The 15,443-nt window shown below is 36.4% G+C and overlaps 4 protein-coding genes and 1 long non-coding RNA gene across 10 annotated transcripts in view; 3 read left to right on the top strand and 2 right to left on the bottom strand.

Moving 5' to 3' along the window:
• LOC125801378 (zinc finger protein 239-like) overlaps positions 1–15,443 on the bottom strand; it is a 337,284-nt gene that overhangs the window by 279,047 nt on the left and 42,794 nt on the right. For 4 of the 5 annotated variants that reach the window (XM_049478006.1, XM_049478003.1, XM_049478004.1 and 1 more), the window contains one exon: positions 11,715–15,325. In XM_049478006.1, coding sequence (XP_049333963.1) covers positions 14,268–15,206 — 939 coding nt within the window. In that variant the 5' untranslated portion in view covers positions 15,207–15,325 and the 3' untranslated portion in view covers positions 11,715–14,267. Of the gene's footprint in view, positions 1–11,714; positions 15,326–15,443 lie in introns of those variants that run through there. The other variant, XR_007438684.1, reaches the window with a different exon arrangement.
• LOC111196713 (zinc finger protein 271-like) overlaps positions 1–15,443 on the top strand; it is a 237,921-nt gene that overhangs the window by 172,227 nt on the left and 50,251 nt on the right. The window lies entirely within an intron of this gene.
• LOC125801290 (zinc finger protein 239-like) overlaps positions 1–15,443 on the top strand; it is a 311,844-nt gene that overhangs the window by 166,980 nt on the left and 129,421 nt on the right. The gene's annotated exons all lie outside the window — the stretch shown is intronic.
• The window catches only part of LOC125801376 (zinc finger protein 239-like), a 311,842-nt gene that overhangs the window by 166,978 nt on the left and 129,421 nt on the right, over positions 1–15,443 (top strand). The window lies entirely within an intron of this gene.
• LOC125801615 (uncharacterized) overlaps positions 1–15,443 on the bottom strand; it is a 168,493-nt gene that overhangs the window by 116,240 nt on the left and 36,810 nt on the right. The gene's annotated exons all lie outside the window — the stretch shown is intronic.

Raw genomic sequence — 15,443 nt, forward strand, 5'->3', positions numbered from 1 at the left:
CAGCCTGGTTCATTCCTCAAAACCACAATCATGGGTAAGACTGCCGACCTGACTGCTGTCCAGAAGGCCATCATTGACACCCTCAAGCAAGAGGGTAAGACACAGAAAGAAATTACTGAACGAATAGGCTGTTCCCAGAGTGCTGTATCTGGGGGAAGTGGGAAGGAAAAAGGGTGGCAGAAAACGCTGCACAATGAGAAGAGTTGACCGGACCCTGAGGAAGATTGTGGAGAAGGGTCGATTCCAGACCTTGGGGGACCTGCAGAAGCAGTGGACTGAGTCAGGAGTAGAAACATCTAGAGTCACCGTGCACAGGAAATGGGCTACAGGTGCCGCATTCCCCAGGTCAAGCCACTTTTGAACCAGAAACAGCGGCAGAAGCGCCTGACCTGGACTACAGAGAAACAGCACTGGACTGTTGATCAATTTTTGCATGTCATTCGGAAATCAAGGTGCCAGAGTCTGGAGGAAGACTGGGGAGAAGGAAATGCCAAAATGCCTGAAGTCCAGTGTCAAGTACTCACAGTCAGTGATGGTCTGTGGTGCCATGTCAGCTGCTGGTGTTGGTCCACTGTGTTTTATCAAGGGCAGGGTCAATGCAGCTAGCTATCAGGAGATTTTGGAGCACTTCATGTTTCCATCTGCTGAAAAGCTTTATGGAGATGAAGATTTCATTTTTCAGCAGGACCTGGCACTTGCTCACAGTGCCAAAACCACTGGTAAACGGTTTACTGACCATGGTATTACTGTGCTCAATTGTTTTTTTCTTTACTTTTTTGACAAAATCATCAATATTAAAACAGTAAAAGACTTGACCTACTTCAGTTGTGTGTAATGAATCTAAAACATATGAAGGTCTAAAGTTTATCAGTACATTACAGAAAATAATTAACTTTATCACAATATGCTAATTTTTTAAGAAGGACCTGAAGATCTTTATATATTGCAGTTTAATTCCTGTCCTTTTTTACCGGATCTGATCAGAACTAGTCAGTCATATTTAACAGTGCTAATCTCTTTGTATCCAGTACTGGAGAGAAAAGAACTGGTATCAGATGGAGCTTTGAGAAATTGCAGGTCCTGTGATGTTCCTCGTTCTTCTCCTTTAGAGAATGTGGGTGTTTGACGAAGACATCGTATTAAACTGTCGTGTCGTGTCGTGACGTACGTTCCTGGCCTCTACAAGATCTTTGATGAAGTCCTGGGTATGTGGATGAGGCAGTGCTAAATTTGACAACAAATTTTGATTTGGTTTTAGCCATAGTCATAGTTTTAGTCTAGTTTTAGTCTAAATATCATAAGAATATAGTTGACTAAAATTACAGTTAATTTAGTCGACTAAAATGTAAAGGGTGTAAATGTAAATGCTTTTTCATCAGTTCCCTTGAATTATTAACTACACACTCATGAAAATTAAACATTTATTTACCAGTTGTGTAATATTGTTAATGTTTGAATGTGAAATATATTTATATATGATTTAATGTAAATTATTAAATATATTTTTTTTATCTGACCATTTGTACTGAGAGACCCACACTGATTGGATGACAACCCCTCTTTTCCTGCATCTCCACCTTCACTAAAGTAGTTGTGATTGTATCTCTTCCTAACTGGTCCCTACCTTTCACAAAAGTAAATCAGTTCTGATTGGATGTCGTCCCTGCCAAACATTTTAATCTCGTTTTTATTAGTTTGACGAAAATGGCAGTTAATTTCGTCTCAATTTAATTTTTTATGCTGTTTTTATTTAGTTTTCGTCTCGGAAAAAAACTATGACGAAAATTATTTGTCAACGAAATTAACATTGGTGCGCGCTCCTGAGAGAGGGTGCTTTTCCTGGCGGGGGTGCTGAATTCAGCACAACACTGGCTTTACACTGGATGTCAGTGATGAGAGCAATGAATCGCAACAATACCATTATACTGCAATAAAAACGAGTTTTGGGGTTTGGGTTATCAAACGTTTATATTAACTACTGCCAAAATCTCTATAAAATGTTAAGTTACATTCTTTTAATAAAAGGACACCATCGTTAGAAGTATAAATATACAAAATAATAATAATAAGCAAATCTGTTTTATATATTATATTATTTTAAATATTTGGTGATTAGTTTTTGTCATATATGTATCAGGGTTCCCGCAGGTCCTTAAAAAGTCTTAAAATAACAAATTAAACTCTGGGTAAATTAAATTGTCTTAAGTTTACTGGAAATTTGCTGTAGGTATTACATTCTCAGACAGCGCGTTTAATGCCGATGGAAAAACACAGTGGCCAGCTAGCTAACATACTAACTTCAGCTAACTAAATAAGTTAACGAACATTAGCAGGGATAGAACTAAGGTTAGCAGAGAGCTAGCTAACATTAGCAGCGAGTTGGCTAACATAATAACTTTAGCTAACTAAATAAGTTAGCTAATGTAAGCAGGGATAGAACTAAGGTTAGCAGAGAGCTAGCTAACATACTAATTTTAGCAGCTAACATACTAACATTAGCTAGCTAAAGCGGGCTAGCTAACATTACCAGGCATAGAACTAAGGTTAGCTGAAAGCAAACATACTGATATTAACAGCAAGCTAACTAATGTTAGCAGCAAGCTAGCTAACATACTAACTTTAGGTAGCTTAAACGAGCTAGCTAACGTTATCAGGAATAGAACTAAGAATAGCAGAGAGCTAGCGAACATTAGCGGCGGGTTAGCTAACATACTAACGTCAGCAGAAAGTTAGCTAACTTTACCGGAGAGAGAACCAAAGAAATTCTGACTATATTTTTGTCTTAAATTATATTTACTGAGGTCTTAAAAGGTCGTAAAAAGCATTACATTTGACTTTTAAAATGATGCAAGAACTCATTTCACACGTATTTTCTTTTTAAACAGTAAATGTAATGTGGAATATTATGTTTAGGTTGTAAAGAGACCTTTGGTTGGATTTAACTAATAATAAACAGGAGTACAGATAAAAATATATTTTATTTATTTGTGATTAACTGTAATTCTGTAAATGTTGTTGTAAGTCACTATAAGGTGGATTAAATTCTATTTTTTTAGTAAATGTTTCTCCCCCAATATAAAACCCGCTCCTACACATTTGGTTGTGAGTGTTCATAAAGTTGATATTTTTAAGATGAAATGCTGTTTTTGAATCAGGTTTCGGGGAAAGGAAAGATCCTGCAGATCTTGATGAAGATGTTCTTTGTGTTCTGGAGCTCAGCACTGTTTTTGACAGAGGAGAAGATTCTCTTGTTCAGCCTCCAGCGTAGGTCTACTTCTTTTTTTTCCTTCTGATCCTCCTGCTTTTTATTATTATCATAATAATCCTGTTTAATAACCATTACAAACGCTCTCTTTTAAAAGGAACAGAAGGAGAAGCAGAATCAACAAAATGTAAAGAAAAGAGAGATGTTTTCTTTTTTTCCAGCACTGTTTACTTTATCATTTTATGTTCATCAAACTGAGCAAAGCTAAACATATTACATATATATAATAAGCCTACTCAGTTATTGAGACTTTAATAATCAGTGTATTTCTTTGTTTCTGTATTTATTATTATTATTATACATCTTTAGCATTGCTTCAACCGCTTTATTGGGGAGATGATCTTAAAATTTAATTCTGAATCTGAATGGACTGAAGGTCATTTATGGGTAATTTTTTGCCAATATATTTTCATAAGTAAGCTCCATTCTAACCTTTATATTACCTTTAATAGTGGGCCAGAAGGGTTTAAATAGACCACTGAAGGCGTGTCGTCATTTTGTAGTCGGCTCCATGATGTTTATGCCCATATTTGGGGTTCAGTGTCTAAAAGGTTCAGACCTATAAGAAAAGTGAATGGGCTTTTCAAAAACTGGCCTCTGTCACATTCTGTGGTAAATAAATTTGTTCAGAACCTGTACGTTTTATTCTGTCTACATTTTACTCCTAAATATCGCCGCATTCTGCGCAACACCAGCGAACTTCGGCCAGATCACGTTCTACATTCTTCTTCTTCTTCACGGAGGATCATTAAAGTATTTAAACAGGTGAAAACTCTTATCAGTCTGGTGATGTTGAGCAGTGTAGACTGTGTTAGAGCTTTAAAATGCAGATAATAAGAGAAAGTGAGCTTTTACTGTTCAGGAGTAGCGCTTCCCCGCAGGGTTTATTATTTAGTTATGGTCATTAGTTTATTAAAGCACACCTGACCCAAATAATCAACTAATTAACTAACTAATCAACTAACTACCTGCCCTCGCTGAGTGATACAGCAGAAAAACTAGAAGGACAGAGTTACTCCAGAACCACAGAGCTAACCCCGCTTACTTAAGAGCCATAAAGTATAAAACACCTAATGTAAAACTACTAAAACAACGAGCCAGAAGCACCAAACAGCTCTAATGTACAATCATGTACTTAGTGAGTAACTCCTTAAAGCAGTGGAAACACGGGCCGGTTCTTAAAAGGTTCGCAGGAACCGGAACCGGCTCCAGCACCAGCACTTTGTTGGTGGAAAAGAGGTATCTGTGCTGCTGGGTTAGTGGATTTCCTGCTGTAACACTCTCAGCTCTCCTCAATGAGGGCAGTTAGTTCATTAGTTGGATCAGCTGTGTGTAATATGCTGTAAATATACGGCCAGAGTTCGCTGGTGTTGCGCTGAAAAGAGACCCCTGCTAATCTCTGCAGCTGCGCTGTAGAATTAGCTTAAAGCTAACTTTTCTAATTTTTAGAGAAAAAATTGAAAAATAATTTTTCTCATTACTTTAACGATCTCGTAATTCAGAGGATCCAGTGATGTTTAGGAGATAAATGTACACAGAATAAAACGTACAGGGTTCTGAAATTATTTATTTACTACAAAATGTGACGGAGGACAGTTTTTAAAAAGCTAATTCTAATTCTATTTTAGTGTGTTAAAGAGAGTGGCTGTGGCTCCGACTATTCTGTATGGTATGTATGTGTATAATTGAGCAGAACAGCGATGTGGAACTCAATTAGTCAACTCCTTACTGTTACAGCAGAAAACAGTTCACAAAATGATGACGTAGTATCTTAAAATAATGACTTACTATCTCAAAATAATGACTTAGTATCTCAAAATAATGACTTAGTATGTCAAAATAATGAGAGCAGTTTACTTAATAATAATTAAAAAATGTGCTGGATTATTTTTACTTTTTTAGGAGGCGGGAACATGCTTCCATAGTTTACTCAATAGTTTAATAAAATAAAAAAAATGCATAGATAACCCAGTTAGTTAGCTATCTGTGAGAGTAGAGTGGCGTGCTGGAGATAGAGAGTTAAGGCACTATATTTTTAAGATTTCTCATGTTTAATTTCTTCTCAAATTTGTTTTCAGAACCAAGAAACTGCAACAAGTTTTTTTCAAGTTCTTGCCACCATCTACAGGGATGAGAGAGAATATTCAAGGAAGATCTATGATGTTGGCAACACTGAGCATCTTATTGAAACAGCATCGGCAGAACAACTTGGATATGTTGTTGTGAGAATTCTGAAATCCAACCCACAATTTCAGGAATTTATTGACGTAGATAGGAATGTAGACATCAGGAACTTAGATAGATTCCAGCTGTTCTTATCATGCAAAGAGACTGAATCATCTCAACCTATGGCCACTTCAGTGTCCGAAGCTCAGGTATTTACATTTATATTGTATTACTGCATTTGTTTTTTTTTTTTGTTTTTTAGAAAGTACATTTAGTAGATGCTGATTTTCTTTGTGCAGCATACTCAAGTTTCACAAGAGCATGAAAAACTGAGGTCCATTTTGGAAAAGAAAGCACCAGAGACACTTGATGAACTCAAAACCAAAGGCACTGTGACAGAAAAAGCAAGAATAAAGCTTGTTAAATTATGTGTATCTGACCTGGTGGAAAAGCATGGATTGTGAGTAAAACAAACCACCTTTTTAACATATTCAAGAAAAGTAAAAAAAAAAAAAAATACAGCAAATTATAGTGGCTTGTATAACACTGTTAAAGTACAGCAGAGTAAATGCTTTATATTTAAGTTTTGAGTTGGTTTTGTTGTTCTTCTATTAATTACTTATCCAACAAGTACTGAAAAAGTGGCTCTAGCAAAGAACATCATCGCTGTCTTCCCATCCCTGAGAGTCCAGGTGGATGGAAACGGGGAAGGATTTGTAAGCACATGCTTTGGTTCTCAGTTGTAGATTGTACAAAATCATATTGATTGTTTTTAAAATTGGGCATGATTCTTGCTCATGCATGTTATGTTATTTATGTTGTGGTTAGCTTATGTAAGGATAAGCATCTGCTTAAATTTAAATAATAATAAAACTGCTCTGCAGATATTTTTTTTTTCATGTCAATTAGTGTATTTGTGTACATAAATTTAATCTGAAAACTAGAGATTGAAACAAAAAAAAAATTAAATCCTTAAGACTAACAAACGCAACAGTGTCCCTAGCATCTTTTGTAAATGCCATTTTTTTTTATTTCTTAATTTTGTACTGCAGTTAAATGCCAAAAGTAAAAAGTGAAGTGGCATCTAATTAATTGTATTATTTATATTTTTTTGTTTGGTACATTTCTCTTAGCTTTAGTACAACATTTGAAAATATATAGTTTTTTCCAGAGTATGTTATTCTTATTTACTAACAACATTATCTTACCAGTAGCTGCTCTTACTGTTTTTTCTGTTATGCTTTTGACTTTTTTTTTTATGCCAGGAGCACTTTTACGATCCAGATTCTCATTCTGGATTTTTGGAAATGAGACTGGGCAACATTCGTCGAAAGCTAGAAGATGGTCAGCGGCGTTATAGGTCAAACAAACAACGCTGTGAAGATGGTCCTAATCCGGACAAGGAGGAGGAAGATGGTAGTGGGACAAGTGAGTGGATCAACTTGATGAAAAGGCTCAGGCCTTCTACAGACAACATTTCATCGATCAAAGCAGCAATGCAGAAAACCTTCACCTGGCGCAGATCATGGATAGCCAAACATTCCCCCTCCCTGTCTGAAATCTTTGAGGAATACCCACGCTTCTTGGATACGCCAACTCTGGTAGGTAAATTACATTTTGCTTTTTCATTAGGGCTCACTGTCAGTTTTATGCCATGTGTAATGTAAATAACTTGATAATATTGTTAAGGGTTATTATATAACACCGTTTAGCTGAAAAACATGTGCACTCATGGAGGTGATATGAATTTCTCAGTCAGTTAATTTATGATAAAAGTGAAAAAAGGTCTGTGGCCTGTTTGGAACTCAGTTTGGCAATTTGTGTGTTATAGCTGGTATTATGTACCTAAATTAAAATGTCTCATTTTTTTGTTTCTTAAAAGCTTGATACAGAGTTTGGTAAAATGTTTGAGGGAAAAGGAGATTTGTTCTTAAGAAGATGGGAGGCTACCATCATTCCCAAGTTGAAGGCAATTGCCATCATGGAGACAGGTGATCTTGCATCTCTTAAGGACATGGAAAACCAGAATGAAGGTATATATTTTCAAATATAACTCTCATTAGATTTCACATATAATGCTACAGCCTCTGTGTAATCTTATTTTATTTGTGTCTGTGTCTCATTTTCAGATGAGAAGTGTTACACTATGCTTGTAGTCCTTACACATCTTCTGCCACCAGTCGCAATGAGTCGATGTTGAGTGAAGTTTGCATTAACATTCCTTGTTGATTTTGTTCCAGTAAGTCCATCTATCGATTTGTCTGTCTATCTAGAATAATTTTATTATAAGATACATTTTGCCTTTTTTAAACAAATAAATCATAAAGGACATTGAAGGTGGCTGATTTAGTTTAATCAAGTGTGAAAGTATGTAATTGTGTACATGCTTATTAACTGGAGTAACATAAAATTTAGAAACTGTTAAATCGGTCGTTTGTATTTTTAGTAAGTGTTTGCAGTAACAACTGATTAAACTCAAATTTTGGTTTCTTTTGCTTGGTTACATTTTAGGCTGGAAGCAGCATTGCTTCTCTTTGTGATGTCTGTCCTTCACAGACCCACCAGCCCCAGCTAATCTGTGTTGGAAATCTGAGGGCTGCCGCAAAGCAACATGTCATCATTGGAAAGAGTCACCGAATCACTGTTCCCCTTGAAGAAGGACTGACATCTGCTGTGGACAAGCTATTTAAGCTCTACTGGGTGTGTAACCTGGCCTATCCATGTCAGCTAAGCTCCATGTTCTGCTTCTTTGAACACATCTATGACATGCCTCTCTCAACTAGCCGGAAAGCTAAGGTACTGAAGCTCATTTCGAAGGTTAAAGCATCACAATTCACAGCATAATGTACACTTGTCCAGAATGTCGACAGTCACAATTCACAGAAGTAAAGAAGCTAATTTGGCATCTTCGTGAAATACATGCATTGTCAAAGGGACTGAACTTCACTCTTATTTGCAGCCAGGATGGTTGTCCAAGGACTTACCACAACATCAAATCATTTACTAAGCATCTTTACAGAGATCACCAGTTAACATGTACCACCGTGCACTATTTGTTACTTCACATACTGTACTTGGCCTAACATATAGAACAGGTGGTGTGCTGCCACTTAAAACCAAACACTGTGGAGAATGTTTGTTTGGTGAGATAATTCACATCATACCACGGGCTGATGCTGAGTCCTTTTTGATGTTTATCTGGATTCTTTAAATTGAGTACTTTGATGAGCATTTTTATGCATATGTCAAGCGAACCAATGACTATGAAATGACCAGCTTAGATGATGTTTCAGATGTTAGGCCTCTTGATGTACTAGCCATTTACAACACAGACAAGCTGTACTTGAATCCAAGATCCAAATTGTTTAGCCTCACGTTTTGTAGTTCTGTTTTTATAAAAAGGGAATTTTATTTCATTACTGATGTTCAATGTTATTCATCAGGTTTTCTAAAAATACGTGAGAACAATGAACACTTGTGACTAATTTTATATGAGCTATGTTTTATACACCCCTTTACTGTTTGGACTTTTGTTTTTAGGTGTTCATTATCACAAAAGACAATGAATTAGTTACAAGCATGCATGTTTTTACATTTAAAATATCTAAAAAACATTGAGTTAATTTATTTCTTATTCCAAACGAAACTGATTTTGAACTGTAACAAACATGACTGTTTTTACATTTAAAATGTTACAAACACGTGAATGTTAATTCATTGCTTATTCCAAAAGAAAATTGAACCATATATAGGCATGATAATAAAAATGGAATTGAATTAATTCGTTTCATGCTTTTTTTTAAACATATTTGATACATTATCTTGATTATGCATAATCAACACAAGTTGTGTAAAAAATTACACATTTGTGAGTTCATTAGCTTGACACATTTAGTGTGTAAAATTGGATTACACACTGGATGTGTCAGAATCAACACAACATGTGTCGTCTCTGAGCACAAATTCGACACAGTCTGAGTCATTTTTGACACGTTTCTTTTTAGAGTGTACGTAAAAGACTTCCTAAAGTGAAACTTGGGTAAAGGGAGGAACTAGAAGAGTTTGTGATACAGGGAGGAAAAAAGGAGGAAAAAAAAGAAGCGAGCCAGAGCTCAGGGTAAAACCTGGCATAGATTTATTTTCATGTAAAACTAAGATCCAACACTGAGTGACTGTAGACAGGTGTTTCAGTTTCATTGTCCAACCCCGGTATGTCCCAAATGTGTCTATAAACTGGGTATAGGATATATATGATATCTCTATAAATTTTATAAAACATATTTTCTTTTTGTTTTGTTTTTTTCAGCTCAGAAAGTCCTTTTGTAATGTTTGTAATAATACTTTTCATTAATTTAAGTAATGTCTTTTTGTCCACAGATCTTTCAGACACATCCCATGTAAAAATGTCCCCAGAACTCGTCAAGCTAGTCATACGGTTAGCTTATTAGAATAGGCAGCAGTGACTTCATTTAACTCACAATAGAAAAAAGGGCAATTCTGTTTATATTCTTTTTCCTAAAGTTCATATTAATACTTGTAAAGGGTTAATCATTTAGTGGGTGTTAACATATGAACAGCTCAGGCATGAGGGATTGTGGTAGCTGCCTACAGTTTCATACACAGCCAGTCTATCTCTGCTCTCTCCTACTGGTATGCAGATTAGCTAAGTGTCAAACGGTCAGGTTGTTACCGTCATTTAATGGTCCATATTATGTCAATTTACATTTGAGATTTGTAGGTATAAACATACACATATTCACAAATACACACACAGCCTGCTTAAGTATACCTGTTTTTGATGTGTCCATTTTTGTAGTTCCACAAAGTGTAGTTTATTTTTTTCACCTGCATATCCGATTAGCCTAAATTTTGCCCTGTATATTTAATTCCAAGCGCCAGAGAGCTTTATTTTTGTGATAAATATTTAAAAACACTGCATTGACACTAATGTGGTGACGTGTTTGTGTGTGTTGTGTTGGTACATGTAGATCAGGTGCAGCAGTGCTGCTGGGGTTTTTAAACACAGGGTTCAAACACCTTTTACAAGGTAAAATTCAAGCACTTTCAAGGCCCATTTTCAAGTTTTTTTCAGCACCTTTGAGCAAAGTGGTAAATTAATGATAACGGTGATATCTCAAAACTGCGATTCAGCGATAATCAATATATTGCAAAACTATTCTCCACACTTCACAGCGACTGAGCTACTGAGAAAAAAACACTTCTATGTAAGTAAATAGCAGGATTTATTGGTGTCAGTTTCACACAAGTTAAATACCAATGTTCTCAAAATACTGAGTATCTCAACATAATGTGTATCCAATAAATTTCGTTCCACTTCACGATTGAAAGATTATTGATCTACTGTTCGAATTATGATGTATCTGGCATGATACGTCATAAAGAAGAAAAGGAGATCCAGTCCAAAATTGTAGTTCCGTCAGATTTTATTCAAAGAATCTTCTGAGCAAAACAGTTTTTTTTGGATACATCAAAAATTGAGTAAAAAGATTATTGAAAAATTGAATTGAAATAAAAAGGTGAAAATAAGAGGAAAACCCCAAAGGTGAGAAAAGTTGGGGTTTCCAGAGTTCTTGGCTGTGTGAACAGGGCCTGTGGCTCTGTAGTCCCTCTCGGGAGAAGCTCTCCCGCCCAACTCTACTCTTCTTCCTAGACAGAGTCTAATAAAAACAGGCATTCGCCTGGCCTCAGTCTAATAGTGTGTGAGGAGGCTCCTCACACCCCCCGGATCCTGATACTGATAAGCAGTTATTCATCCTATACGTCAGCCGAGAACTCGGTCACCCCAACCTTATCAGACTATAGATTACATGTACAGAAACTCATGGTTCTGCTGGAAAAAATCAATCATGCTAAGTTGCAAGAAAAACGGCCTTGCTTTGAGCACAAGGACACAATATACATACATTCTAAGTCACAATGTGAATCATCATGAATCGTGCTAAATGCTTGAATAACATACTGATTAAGTGAAATGCTGATTTAGTTACACACAGATTAACCCTTTAATCAATGAACAATGAACATAGTAAGGCAAAACTCCTCCGTATTCTTACACACTTGTTAATTCTTCACAAAATACAAACAAAAAAATCATATATTTATGTTTGAAGCCCAAAATGTGGCAGAAGTTCAAGGGGGGGGGGGGGGGGGTGAATACTTTTGCAAGGCACTGTATATAGTGGTTGCTTGAATGTATGTTTGGCTGTGTACAAAAGCTTTTGGCTAAATGCTTAAGTTGAAAGAATAGATAAGATTGCAGATCTTGCAATATAAAAGCCTTTTATTGAATCACATAGATATGAATATGAGTAAATACATAAGGTGATGTAAAACAACGATAATAGCTGGTACTGGATAAAACAATCAATAAAGTAAATGGATTAGATATTTTTAGTACCTTTAGAGATATAAAAAAACCCTTTAGCAAAACGATACCAAATAAGGAAAAGATAACAGAGTATATAACTTTAGCAACACAACACAACCAAATATCCCTGTAGATTAACTTGCAGATTTTTAATCAGACTGACTGAACCATAGACCAATGAGAAAACCAGTAGAGCAGGGATGTCAAACTCATTTTGGCCGAGGGCCACATTGGCATATTGGCTGTCCACTGAGGGCCAGATGTAACTTATAAATGTAATAAAATGTAACCAAATGTAATATAAAATGAATGTAATTACTCCTTAATGTTAAATAACTCTCAATATACTATTTATTCAATCAAATATTACAGTTGCATGGAAAAAATGTTTGCTTGTTGCTCTATTAACATAAATCCTTTTAATTTGTAATGTTATGAAATCCAAAAACTCCATCAATCAAGAACCAAACTATTCAAGTGAATAGGAATGACATTAAATACAAGTTATATTAACTTTGATCAAAACGTTTGATACTGAAATAAGGCTTAATAAATATAAAATCAAAAATTGTGAGCTGTTAAGAACTTGTGATAGATTTAGCATTTCCTCAGATTTAGCAGTTCCTCATACAACCACTAGTCGGAGCTGCAGCAGCAGCACAAGCCCGCAGTCTTTACTGAGTCAGAGCTACAGCCCAGCCACGGGCTACAGGGCTCAGCTGAGGCAGTCTGGAGCGTTTTTACAGTTTTTAAAATTCTTCTGTGTAGAAAATAAAGATTTTAACCCCACTAACCGAATAATACAGCTCTCTACAGTTCATCTTTCAGCCCAAGCAGCTAATAGCAGCAGTTTAGAGCAGAGTCACAGAGTCACTGCTCGGATTACATTATAAACAGGTCAGTTAGCGCGCTGATAACCTCAGGATGTTTATAACTACGGAGTTTAGTGAACACACCACGGCTGCAAGGTTAGACTGTTGAAGGCTACTGAAGACTATTAAAGGCTATTGGAGGTTATTGAAAGGGTTATTGGGGTCAGAAATCAGTAAAGGCTGGTTAGATAAGTTATTCACATGCTCCTCCTTTGCTGTGGTGAAACTGCGACTAGCGCTGTCACAGTGATGTTTATTAACGTCATTAAAACAGATTTTGTCAGCTATTGTCTTATAAATATTTACACAGAACTTATATCTCTCCTAACAAGCGTTTATTTTGGTCAGTAACACTCTTCGTAACATAAAAGGCATACCGGTCTTTCGCCTTGAAGCACAGCCGTCCGTCTGCATCAGCTTCTCTTTTTCTGGACATTATGGGATAAACGTTTGTATGTCTCAATTCCACCCGCGAATTTACGCCTTCCCTCCGGCAGGGTTTCCACATCAATGACTACACTGCCGTGTAGTGGCAGTAAGCCGTAACTTCGCGGGTAATACAATCAACAAGCATTGTGGGAAAAGTAGTTTTTGGTCAAAGAACGCTTCTGACCTATTTATTATAGACACTAAGATCTTACAAGCTCTCGCTTGGATGTGGCCACATTTGGCCCGCGGGCCTTGTGTTTGACACATGTGCAGTAGAGGGAATCAAGGATCCTGCAGTCTTACTGCTGCATAGCCTGCTGAGTGTTGCTTTCAGTATGGAAACTACAGCTAGACCGTTTTTTTTTTTTTTTTTTTTTTAACTCTGAAAAGGATTTTGTTGGCCTTTTGTTGCAAGCTAAGAATATTCTCTACTCCTAAGAATACTCTACTCCTTTAAACTACGACATCTAAATTTTAAAAGACTAAGTAATGCTAATCTAACATCTGGAGCAAACACTGGCAGTGCCCTCGCTCCAACTACAAACTACAAACGTGGAGTGGAGGAAAAAATAAAGAAAGTTTTTATATGTAAACAATTGAGAATGTGTTAAGGCTGTAAATGACATAAGTTGACCAAATGATCATTTCCTACTTATGGCAAAGCATATTCAATTTTTAAACCTAAAAATGTCCCAGAATGATAAAATCCTCACTTTTGTTTATTATTAGTTCTAAAGCTAATGCTGAGATTTAATATACGATTTTACTCTGAGCTAGCATCATCGCTTTACTATTTATTCAGCATATCACTGAAAAAATTGTAAAAATGTATGTTCCTAGTTTATGCTGTTAGTGGTACCATTTATGATTCTGTGTGTAAAAACTTCTTAAAACACAACACTAAGTGTTGAAGAGCTCTGCAGGCATTAACTAATGTAGGTATACAAACATACATAAAAACACAGCATGAAATTCAGTAAACATCATCTCTGGATAAGATTCATTTTTCTGAACCTGTAAAAAGCCATTTTTAAATGAAGTTCTTGTAACAGACTGAAGATTTTGTGCATGATGAGGTGTTTTTGGCTGTCTGAAAGATTTAAGGTTTGCATTTTTTATGGCAGAGGAACAGATTTGGGATACTTTTCTATCTTTTGTGAATGCACTGATGTAATATAAGTTCACTCTGTAAAGTAAAACTCTTCCCACAGTCTGAACAGTGAAACGGTTTCTCTCCTGTGTGAATGCGCTGGTGTTTTTTGAGATCACTCTGTTGAGTAAAACTCTTCCCACAGTCGAAACAGTAATACGGTTTCACTCCTGTGTGAATGCGCTGGTGTTTTTTGAGATCACTCTGTTGATTAAAACTCTTCCCACAGTCTGAGCAGTGATACGGTTTCTCTCCTGTGTGAATGCGCTGGTGTTTTTTGAGATCACTCTGTTGATTAAAACTCTTCCCACAGTCTGAGCAGTAATACAGTTTCTCTCCTGTGTGAATGCGCTGATGCAGTTTGAGACTACTCTGTTTAGTAAAACTCTTCCCACAGACGAAACAGTAATATGGTTTCTCTCCTGTGTGAATGCGCTGGTGTATTTTGAGATGACCCTGTTGATTAAAACTCTTCCCACAGTCTGAGCAGTAATACGGTTTCTCTCCTGTGTGAATGCGCTGGTGTTTTTTGAGATTACTCTGTTGAGTAAAACTCTTCCCACAGTCTGAGCAGTGATACGGTTTCTCTCCTGTGTGAATGCGCTGGTGCAGTTTGAGAGTAATCTGTTGAGTAAAACTCTTCCCACAGTCTGAGCAGTGATACGGTTTCTCTCCTGTGTGAATGCGCTGGTGTTTTTTGAGAGTACTCTGTTCAGTAAAACTCTTCCCACAATCGGAGCAGTAATACGGTTTCTCTCCTGTGTGAATGCGCTGGTGTTTTTTGAGAGTACTCTGTTCAGTAAAACTCTTCCCACAGTCGAAACAGTAATACGGTTTCTCTCCTGTGTGAATGCGCTGGTGTTTTTTGAGATCACTCTGTTTAGTAAAACTCTTGACAGAGTGCTGATGTTTCTCCATGTTGGGACTTGGCTCCATCTGTCTGTGAAATGTAGCAAAGAATTTCTGCGTTTTCAGGAGATTCTTCTGGATGGCTTGTGCTTCACCTCTTTCAGCAGTTTAACACTGTTCTTTATTAAATATCCTGGTTGTTTATTCTGGAAAAACAAAGAAAAAAAATTGTGTATTAAAATAAAAGCAGGTCAATTAACCAAAAATAATTACCTACATTAGTTACACTATATGGAGAAAAATACTGGGACATCTTCATACTAC

Source organism: Astyanax mexicanus, chromosome 4 (genome assembly GCF_023375975.1).
Source record: "Astyanax mexicanus isolate ESR-SI-001 chromosome 4, AstMex3_surface, whole genome shotgun sequence".
Lineage (NCBI taxonomy): Eukaryota > Metazoa > Chordata > Actinopteri > Characiformes > Acestrorhamphidae > Astyanax > Astyanax mexicanus.